This window comes from Thunnus thynnus, chromosome 4 (genome assembly GCF_963924715.1).
Source record: "Thunnus thynnus chromosome 4, fThuThy2.1, whole genome shotgun sequence".
Taxonomy (NCBI): Eukaryota; Metazoa; Chordata; class Actinopteri; order Scombriformes; family Scombridae; genus Thunnus; species Thunnus thynnus.
Window position 1 is genome coordinate 15,915,649 of NC_089520.1, and position 11,572 is coordinate 15,927,220.

The following is an 11,572-nucleotide window of genomic DNA, read 5'->3' on the forward strand; positions in this document are numbered from 1 at the left end:
GTGTTTCTGCATTAGTGACTAAATTTGATGCCATCCAGGCCAGTAAGCATCAGTCACAGGGCTCTTAACTGGATTTGACTCCCAAACAAATAATAGGAAGATAATACAAAGCAGAAGTCTTTATCTTTTAATACCACAGAGATATCCTCTAGATCAAAACAACAATGTGTGAACACTTCCTTTCCTTTCTTCTAACAGTGTGAACATATGTTGTAATATCATTAATAGTCTTTATTTTAATATGACTTTAATTTACAGTAGTAAAGGCCATAAAAGCAGAACAACATTAGTGGCTGTTATATAAGGCAGAGTGTGTCTGACACTAGAGAGAAGTTACATCAGTCCCATTGCTATGAAGTAAAAACAAGTCCAAAGAATCCAGATCTTGTGTCTCTCCCATCTGAATCTCTTAGAGGGATTGTGACACAGTTGGATGATCTACCATCATTGCGTGAGGGAGGATCAAATAAACAAATTGCAGTTTTGTGACATTAGATGATCACTTATGGTCTTTGGCCTTTGGCAGCCCTGAGGTTGTTGATGGACTGATATCACTGGTGTTCTTGGTATTATCTTGAGTGAAATTCAAATGGCTTATAAATGGTAGACTACTTCATGTTGAATGTTTTCCTTGATCTATTTTTAAAAGAAACTGTAGAGGAGGGTAAAACTCATATCTGTAGTGCAGAATTATACTGCCTATATACGTGATTAAAAATTAGGATGGATTACATTAATTTGGTCTTTTCTGCATATCTTTTAATATAAATATATTGCAATAAAATATAGACAGTCTTTCTATTGTTTAACAAGATAGCTGGTAAGCTAAAATTTGTTACTCATCACTTATATCAAATGTTTGGAAGACATAATTTGTTATTTTATATGAAATACAATATGTAGTGTCTCACCACTCTTGATGAAGATAATGATGAAGCATGAAACAATTAAATCAATATTCAGTTAAATGTCTGTACAAATGATGTAATGGTTAGTTGATGTTATAATGTGACATACAGTACAGTAAAGTAGATAAATCGACAAATTATTTACTGGAACAGACAGTTCAGTTTAATATTTAGATATATTACTTTTTGTTGGTCACCATATGCGTTTCTATTCCCTGTAATGAACATGGTTATATGTCGATACTGCTGTTTGTTAGAAGTAGTGTGGTGATTGAAGAATGAGAGACGACCTTTTTCTCCTTTTTCTGTTCGGCTCTCTGCAGAGAATGAAGAAGCTGACGACTCCCAGCCCGGACCTGAAAATGAGAGGGAAACTCGGCGCCCTCAGTCCTTATGCCGCCAACGACGCAAAACTTAAGGTCGATGGGAAAATATCCACCATCTCAGAGAAGGAGACGCATTTCTAACCGACTGCCTGACTGACCGACCAAGCTGCCTGCCGTTCAAAAAAAAAAACAAAAAAAACAAAGAAAAAACCCTACAAACAACAACAACATTACGATCCACCCTTACACAAAACAGGAAATGAAACTCGGAGTGTTATTTTTGTTTTGTAAAAAAAAAAGGAAAAAAAAAAGGAAAAGCTATCACATGATTATGTAGTCTGCTTTTGTTTTGCACAAACTTTGATAACAAATTTGTTGTTTTCAGTTAACATTGTGACTAAAGCAGCAGTTTATTTCTTTTCTAACTATAATAATAATATTTTAAAATCTATTTGATGACATACAATATATGGTTAAAACTTGTCCTGGTACCTGTCCTCAGTACTGGTCTCACTAGTATCTGTGCCTTTAGAACAATACCATTGTGTTGTGTTGTAAAAGGCTTACACTGTACATGTATTGGCAAAGTGCTGTGCCTCTCTATTCTAGGTACTAGGTACCCAAATGTGACTATCTAAGATGTAGCAGCTTGGGGACCACTCTACATAGTTTTGTGTGTAAAAAGAGGATACTGCAGCGTGTCTTAGTACTATAGGAGGGCACTGAATACCCCAGCGAGTAAAACTTTGAGTTGTATATAAAGAGTTTTGCCATTGAAACGTGGACGCCATCTGATCCAGCTGTGACTGTGAGGGCTGTCGAACATTTTTAGGCCTTCTGCAATTCTTATTTACTTGAATTCAATGCTGTTGCTAAGCAACATAGGCAAAACTCGGCTTTACTGGATGTAATTGAATGACATTATGAGGTTATTGATCATCGTGTTAGGATATATTGGGTCCTTGAGGGCTTTGCTGATTTCCAATGCACCGCTCTTTCTAAATAGATGCCTCTGCTCAGGAGGGTTACAGTAATATTGACAGGCAAATAGAAATAGGTCCAGGGTTTAAAGACTCCCCTCAGTTTTAGAGATCTTTAATTTTACATCTCTAGGTTGGAGCTTAAAATCTTTACGTCTACAAATAGCTGTGAGTTAGACTCGCAGGCCGAGTCTAAAAAACACACCTCTCCCTCCTCTAGCTGCCCTCCTATAAGTCGTGGATATCTGTCATTTCACAGTAATTATGCTGAGCCTAACACAGAGTGACAGATAGACGTGCTTCCACCCCTGCATTTTTATTCCCTGCTCCGTCTGTAGAGGAGAGGATGGACACCCATCAGATGAGCATTTCAAAACCCATCTGTCTTCTTATCCTCTCGCTTTATTTTCTTTCCCCTTGTCCCCTTCTCTCTTTTCTCTCGCATGTCCTTCCCCCTCATCTTCAACCTCTGCTTGTCGCCTTCTTTAAATTTTTAGCATTTCTCTCTTTGGCTTCTCTTCATCGTGTGGAAGGCTTTAACAATGACACGGGCCATGTAAGAAACTGTGATGCCGCAGAATGCTTTGTATTTCGTCACCCGTTGGTGATGGTCTTGCTATTGATTGGGATTTTGTAGTGTGTTTCTGTGACCTTTCTTTTGACACTTTCAATCCTTAAACCTCTTTAAAGAAATACACCTTTTAATTTTCCTGCCTGGGCAACCGCAGAGGTGAAAGCACGGCCTTTACCTGTCATTCATTTAATTGTGCTAAGAGTGAATGAGCTGGTCTCATTGTTCAGATCAATCTCAGTCCATTACAGCATCTTCCAATCAGCACTCAAATGACTCTGAGTCGTCCTTCCTCCCTTCCTTGCTTTGTCCGACTTTCTCACTTCCCTTCCTTTCTTTCCTCTTGTCCTTGTTTCCTGATGAAAATGCAATCAGAGGAGAACATCTGAGGGGATGAAACTCAAATTTCTCTCTTTACAGTTTTTCAGGAGGAGGCAAAGAAAGCAGGGGAAGAAATTAGGAATTGATGAGCTGAGGAAGTGCGTGATTGAGTAGGTAATGAGGGAAATCGAGGAAGTGTTTTGTGATTGAAGCCCCTCCTGTCTAAGCTGTGACGTCCTCTTAAACATGTGATTGGTCCCTCTGGTGTGGTTTCATTATGACATTATCACCTCCTCACTGATGTTTGTGCAAGTTAATAGTTGTGTGCATCAGAAATTATAGCCTGCTGTTTTAACACTGATCATGTTGATGTATATTTTTACATCTCTTTCTAGAAATCTGTGGTCTATTTCTTGAGATGAAAAATGTTTAAAAAGAATTGCTGTAATTAAAAATATACGTCCTTTGTTTTGACTTTTGATATGCCGCTCAAAAGATCTTGTTATAGAAATATAATGAAAGGTGTTTTACTGTTCTGTACTGTTCTACACACATTTTGGTATTCACAGGACACACAAACTGTCTGCTTACTCATTTTTAAGAATAAATATTATAAAGGAAAATGGAGTGTTGACTCTGGTCTTTTTATTTTCCTATCTCACAATTCAGCTGTGTAGCCATGCAGATGTCCAGAAGGAAAAAATACTCTTAGATGACTTTTCCCTCTTAAGGTTTTCAAAGTCCTTTGAAAGGGATTCAATGCCTCTATTTGTGATTAAGGCTTGATAGATAAAATGGTAGGATTAGATAAGAGAAGATGACATTTCACCAAGTCCCTTACAGAGACTGGATCATTGCAGACACAAACAGCAATAAGATACAGAGCAAAAAATGTTAATAATGATGATATTAAAAACTAGCAATGTGTGTCTGCATATTGCAAAACAGAATTTAAACATGTTTATGCAAAAAGCAGTTGGTAAAATGAATAATAACAAAAAAGAATGAAATAACATTTACATATGAAATTTATTGTAGATTTGAATGTGAAAATAATAAATCTGTGACTTGTTTGTTTAGATTGACAGGCCGTACTGTAGATGTATGTTGGCTAGATGTAGACGAATACTGCATAGGAAGTGTTAAAAATGAAAAACATTTAAGTTACAGATGTAGATAACATGCCAGTGTTTGTTGTTCCTTCTTGTTATCACTATCACTGATCCTCTAAAATCCTGATTACAACCCACAGAAGCATGGGACTGGCCCTCAGACCACTTTTATTAATAAAAATATTAAATTAAGTGTCTAGAAACAACATTTGTTTTTGTTTTTCCATCATCTTTTCAGATTATTTGTTTGAGAGACCAATATGTAGTGCAGATTCGATGGAATCCCTCACTAGTGTGTTAGTGTGTTTGTTTAAGTGTTTGCGTTTGCGTGTGTTTATGTGTGAAGTCGCTGTGCACACTTCAGAAATCAGCTTTCATTTCTTTGATTTGGAGATGATGTCTTGACTTGATCCAGTAGATGATGTGAATTAAATCTTTTGTTGTTCTGTCACGTTGCAGCTGCATGAGAACTTCTGAGAACAGCTTCTGGACTCTATAGTGATGCAAAACCATTCAAAGAGTAATGTGATGGATAAATGGCTGTCAGTGGGATAATAAGTCTCTCTCAAATTCTGTAAAATGGCTTTTTGCTTTTCTTTTTCTTCCTTTTGGAGATAATATTTATCTAAAACCTCTATCTAAAACTGCACTGCTGGCTGACAGGCATATACTGTATACATTATGAATAAATTTTCCCTAGGCAGGGTTGTTTTATTCCAGTTCTTCAAATGATGGTTAGGAAAAAAGACAAGTGACAGATCCATAGTCACTTTAAATGGGAGTTTTCCTGGAAGGTACAAATCATAAAGAAACACAAACAGTGAGGCAGAAAGATTGCGATTGAGATTGAGATTAGGGAAACGTCTGACCTGCTACTGCTGAAAGGATTTAGGATTAATTTGAATCTTTAAAACTGTACTGAATATTTTTTGGCAACAGTGCGGCAAACTAGCTAGCACTTACACAGCCTCCACATACACAGTATTTATTCGTATGTTTAAACCTTCAATAGCTATTTTTGGCCACATGGGGGCAGCAGAAACAAACTGTGAACACAACATTGCTAAATTACCTTTTAAGTTGATAGGACGAACATGGTAGCATGTTCAGTTGCTTACTTACACATTTACATTTATTTACATATCCAGCAGTTACAGATCGACATTATTATTCTTTAGAGTTGTGTTTTGTGCACCTGATGAATGTATATTCAATATTCGTAATGCTTCATAATGTTCACCTGCTGGTTGCTAACTTTGTCAGTTTAAAAATCCACTGTAAACTACCTGCTCAGCACCAAGTGGCAGAGCTGTTGCTAAAAATAACACTATGAGAGCTGTGAGAGTGAACCAAAACAGTAAAGTTGCAGCCTGACAGCTAAACATGAGCTAAAACGTTTAGCTCACTGCTCACATTGTCATTTGATAAATTGCTATTATAAAAATATTGATAATGACCGCTTTAGAGTATTTTTTTATGTATATCTTTATGTTCAAGTCTGTATATATGTTTCACCAATTTCCCCTTTGAGGACAATGAGGTGAATGTTCATTTTGTTGAATTTGGAAGTATCCAAGGTTAATAAAGTTGTTACAGCTAAACTGTTTACTACTTAAGCAACCAGCAAACACAAAGCAATGTTAGCATTTATCTCGTCTTGCTCTGGCTACCTGATGAATGCAAGTCAAATATTAAGTGTAATTTTAGCTCTGTTCCATCGAGTCTTGAAAAATATTTGGTCTTAAGCCCGCTAGGTATTCAACTCTTGTCATCAGCTTGTTGTTAACCTTGCCTGTCTGCTGTTTGGCGTTGGGCAGATAGCATATGGCATTAGACTTTGCTAGAAACAGGGTCGATAAGAACGGCAGAGAGACAACCATGCAAGTGAAAGTAAATTTGTTGGCCTTAAAAACAAATGTGATCATCCTCAGTGACTGTGGTACTATCAGTGACACTTTAACATTCCACAGAGTTCTTTGATTGAATGTTAACATCAAAAAGTTTGAGGCAGGGAGATAACAGACCGCAGCCACTCAGCCAGTGACAGAAGCATGAAGAGACAGGTTGTTACACCAGGTGACTGGCAGACAGACAAAATGAGAGACAAGAAAACAAACACATGCCATTATATCAAGAAAGTAACAATTACACTGTCATACAGCACAAACAAGCAGCCTAACATAAATACAGATTTAGAGAAGTGATGGAGAGACAGGCAGATGCTGATGCAGTAAGACAGATGAGGAAACACGAGATAGCAGATAGAAGAGCAGGCAAAAAGAGAGAAAGAGAGAAGCAGCATTCTTCCCTGCGGTCATAGAGAAGGCATAACAGATTAGTTGACTCACGCACAGTGTTCTGGGGCAGTGCTTCAGGACAGAGCCAAGATAGAAACACAACGCACCATGGCCAAAAGTCAGCCTTGCCTAAAGATCATAGCAACCTAGATTTTTATCCTGATCTTTTGACAGGGAGTGAGTCAGGAAAATAAATGTACAAGAAAATCACTTTTTTGAAAATACATAGATGAAACAATTAGTTTTACTTCAAATCCAATTACCCTTTTATTCATTATTGCAGTAGATTTCTTACTGGAGCTCACTTCTTTGATCTTAAATGTCATTTGATGTTAATCTTTTAGAACAATTGAACACAGAATTGCATAAATGACTACAGTTTATTCATGGTCCCACAGCAATTAAAGCTGTCATTAAAGTAAGTTCAGTTTAGTTTTCTTGGCAAATAGACATTCGTGTCAATTGAGACCAAAAAGCCCAAACTTCCTGCATTGTACAGGTACTACATGTCTCCACTGGCATGATGTTCTTGGCTCTAACCTGATGCAAATGACATCTTGCTCTGCTGAAAGCCAAATGATTATGGGAACGATGGCAAAGAAGGATGGGAGAAATGGAGAGTTATGGATAACGTGTAAACTTAAATGCAGAGAACAAACTGAAGAGACAGAGGGGTCATAGAGTGGATATGATGACAAAAAGGAGAGCAGAAACAGGGATTAAAGAGGACAGAGACTGCAGAACTGTGGAAGTTTGTATTTAGGTAATGAGAATATCTCTACCATCACAATTCAATTTATGAAGATGTATCCAAATTCAAAATTACAGATAAATATTACTCTTCTGTTTTTACCCCCCAAAAAGAAGTGTATGAAAAATCCTTTGGAGGACTGTTAGTGCAGGTAACTTTGCACAGTAAATTCCAAAAATTATCGTGTGAGACCACCATAAGATTATTGTTAGATATTTTTGTGTTATAGCCGAATCAAAAGAGTGAGACTGTGTCATTAAGAGTGGCCTAATACATGCAGTAATGAAGCAGGAGTTCACAGAACATCCCACATACTGCATACAACTTTCACTAAGCTATTTGGCTCAGAGCCTAAAATCAGCCAGAGGTCGTGTTATTGGTTCTGTGCTTATAGAGACTCGGCTTCCACACTAAATTTAATCAGTTTTTGTTCCCTTTTGATCCCCTGCTGGTGTGACATGAGGCTGCAGTTGTTCTTTTATTTTCAGCAGGGGGCAGCAAATTCCAAACTACCATGACTGTACAAGCCTCAACAGCAGGTGAAAATACCACAGTGCATGTACGAGCATTTCTGTTGCACGTGTGTGTGCTCATGCATGTGTTTTTATTAGTGGATGTTTGAACATGCATGCATGTGCATGTGTCTATGTGTGCGCGTGGCATTTTCTGCTCAAAACCATGTATTTGTGTGTTGAAACAGCATGTGTGCGCCTGTGTATCTCTGTGTATCATTAGCACTAAATTGGTGGTTTGCATGCTCACAGTGCCTGACACGGCATTATGTAATATCAGGTATATTTCATCAGGTATATTTTATCCCTGCACACTTGACCTTTCTCCTGAAAAGAAAACGAAATACACAGGCTTAGTAAAACTGAACATTTTGCACATGCATGTTTTGAGTACATGTGTCTCCTTCACTGAGCTGGACCCATGGTTATCATGACCTTCCAGTGTTACGTAGACACAAAACCTTGTCAAAAAGATACAGAGATAGAGTCGGATAGATGGAAAGTGGGAAATAGATGGGTGAACTGGAAAGCAAAAGATGAGAGGAGAAAGAAGGATGTGAAAAGGAAATGGAGAGGGGAGGGGCATGAGTGAGAGTAATCTAGTGTGTAATGAAAGGAGGCAACACAAAGAAAATGGTTTCTGTACCTGGTGAGAAAGAGCGTAGAGAGGCTGGACAGGAAACTCGGAGGTCAAAAAGGGTAACAATGTCCATTGTCCTTTGTCTGAAATCACCAGATACTGCTCCAAATACCAGCTGATGAGAAATAGCAGTATTCCATTGTTCCTGTTTTTAGACAGAGAAAATCAAATGAATTCATATGATATTCATTTTGTGAAAAATTATTCAATATCTCTAAAAGGCAAGGCATCCAGTCTGTAAACAAATGCCATCTGCAAGCCTTTAAAAGTATTGTCATTGTTTGATTTGTATGTGATTTGCTTGTTATGTGCATATTAGGATGGTGGATATCTCATTTTGAAAAAACAAAACAAAGCAAAACTTCATATGCAAAAAAATACTAGAAATATAAATGTACACAGTTGAACATGGCGGTTCTTCTATACTCGCAGTGACAATAAAAGTGGGCCATGAGAGACGCCAAATAATTATGACAAACCTGAAGAAAGCGAGTATTTAATGTCACCAGAAGCGTTCTGTACGTCTGCAACATGAAACAGTCGGACTAAAATTACAGTAGATTCAGCAAGTAAGATAAAATGCCAGAGAGGGACGCAAACCCAATACATTACATAGAAGGTCATGGCAGAATAGATAACACAGAAAATACAGGTCCCAACACCTGTCCACAAGATGTTTCCATAAAATATGCCTCATGTTTGCATGATTTTGGATTCCCAGAAATTTTGTAGCTAGATTGTGGAAAAATTTATTACTACTACTAAAAGACACGAGTAAGGAAAAACATCTTTGGCCAACCACTGTTAGTGTTTAGGTGTCTTGATATGTGCCCATATTACCTCCATTTCCTCTGCTGGACAGTTAGTTGGATGGCAAACCAAATTCTGATGATATCTGAACCTACGTATTTTGCTAAACCTTATCACTTTGGTCTTAGATGCATTTACTTTAAGTCCAGGCCTGTTGTGAACCTGATTCTGCTGCACTCAAACTTCTATAGCATGTATGTGATCTTCTGGAGTCAAGGAATACAGGTTTTTGTAGCAAGGTAGAGTAAATCCCAGTCCTGTTGTAGCCATATGCTTATTTTATAGTCAAATCTTTGTTATGAGAAGAGAAGGGAAGAAAGACAGCATCTTTGGTGGATCCTTGTTTTTATTTCAAAGTGCTCAGTCATATCTCCACCTTTATACATAAATTTGGAAGAATCTCATTTGGAAGAGAGAAATTCATAAAAAAATATGAATTACCACCATAATATTTCCCGTAATCCCATAATGACTCAAGAGTGTGTCCAACTCAATTATCAAATCAAAGTTTTTTGTCAAAAAATACCATGAACAGATCCGTCTTACACTTCAGCGTTCTTCTATAATTGTAAGTATTGCTATTTTGTCGCAGCATGACCTTTTTCTTAGGTAATGTAATCCTGCTTGTTCATCTCACAGTCTGTTTTCAATGGTGTCTTTCTCCACTCCAGGATTATCTCTGAGAACACATTGCTGGTGGTCAACAGATAAAAACCTAATAGCACCTTAGAATAGCTCCAAATGGATTTTTGTTGTGTAGTCTTGTGCTGTTCAATCGTTTCCAAGCTGATTAACTTTTTTGGGAGTGGGGACTGGAATACAAAAGAATATTTTTTAAACCTTTAGACTTTCTTTTTAGTTTTACAAACTTATCCTCTGTTTCATTTGTAGTTCACTCTCGGCTTCATTTAATGACTTAAAGTTGTCTTAGTGACTGTGAGTTTTTAACATATTAGAGTAAAGTTCAATGTTGTTACAGGTTTAGCATAGAGAGCTTCCGTGTTCTGTTCCAGAAGTAGGAAAACCTCATTCAAAATTCCATTGACATCTGTAACTATGGTAACAACTAAAATTCCAGCCTTGGAATCAACAGTAGTCTGTGGCTCACTTCATATGTTGAGATGAGGACAGTAGCTTTCTGAAAAACTATCTAATATCATTGTTTAGCAAGACAGGAATGCCTTAGAAGTAGCATTGATGAGTTTTATGGACATGGACAAAACCAAGTTACAATGATGTAAGTACCCGTCCTGCCAAGCTTGTGGTTTTTTCATGTGGGCTGTAGTTTTCTCCTGTGATCACAAAATAATCGTTGCTTAACTTTGTTAAAATCATGACAATTTCAACTTCTGAGTTGTCTTTGAATATGGAAAGTAAACTCCAGAAACATGCTTCAATTTTTTCAGAAAGACAGATGAAAGAAACGCTGAATGAGAGATTGCACTGAGTTGTTACTGAGTTATTGAGGTGACATCAGTCTTCCTACCAAAAAAGAAGATGGAAAAAGTAAATATTCCAACTGTCAATCAATCTATTTCACAAACAAAAAAAAACAGCCAGTCATTCAACCAGATAATCAATCAATAAATCATTCTACATTTACACCAGTTCACTAATAAAATGGCACAGTGCAGCACTATGATGACATACTCCATTTAAAATACTCTAAAATAATGTTCTGGATGTATTCAAAAAATTACACTTTCAAAAGTCCATTCACCTATCCTATGCTGCGTATATTTGTTCTCTAAATGACACATTCATTTCCACTGATGTTATAGTCAATGAAAAGCTATTACACCGCATGGTGAACCTTGACCTACATGTCAACATTTTCTCGGTATAATGACATTAGCATTGTGTGTGTGAGTGTGTGTGTGTGTGTGTGTGTGTGTGAGTGTGTGGGAGAGACAGAGAGAGAGAGGGTGTGTTGTACGGGGTAAAGATGTCAAATGGGAGCCGACTGCACCTTCTTTGAGTTCTCAGTTCATGGGTCAAAGGAGTAGACGCCTGAGGACCCCCCAGGCATCTTTCTTTCTCTCTGTCACCCTCCCTCTCCTCCTCAGTAGGCAGCAAATGAAGTGTAGCCTGAAATACTCAGCATTACCACCATCTATTATCATCATTAGCAGCATCTTTGATGCAATGGGGAAGTGTTTATTAATTAACCAACAGGGTTTGGTAATAAGTAATTTTGTGTTTTTTTAAATACATTTCAAGCTTCAAGTATTAAATAAAATGTTGTGAATACACATGTTCTTGGTATATTTATCTCTTCACCTCAGTGTTGCTGTCCTCATAATTTTATAGTTTAATTTCAATTACTGTTACAAAAACTCGGACC

At 37.3% G+C, this 11,572-nt stretch overlaps 1 protein-coding gene across 1 annotated transcript in view; it reads left to right on the forward strand.

The window, feature by feature from the left end:
* Positions 1 to 3,733, forward strand: part of slc6a11b (solute carrier family 6 member 11b) — a 31,966-nt gene extending 28,233 nt beyond the window's left edge. Inside the window, exon 15 of the mRNA XM_067586917.1 lies at positions 1,232 to 3,733. Within this exon, the coding sequence (XP_067443018.1) occupies positions 1,232 to 1,375 (144 nt within the window). The 3' untranslated portion in view covers positions 1,376 to 3,733. The remainder of the gene's footprint in view (positions 1 to 1,231) is intronic.
* The last annotated feature ends 7,839 nt before the right edge of the window (positions 3,734 to 11,572 follow it).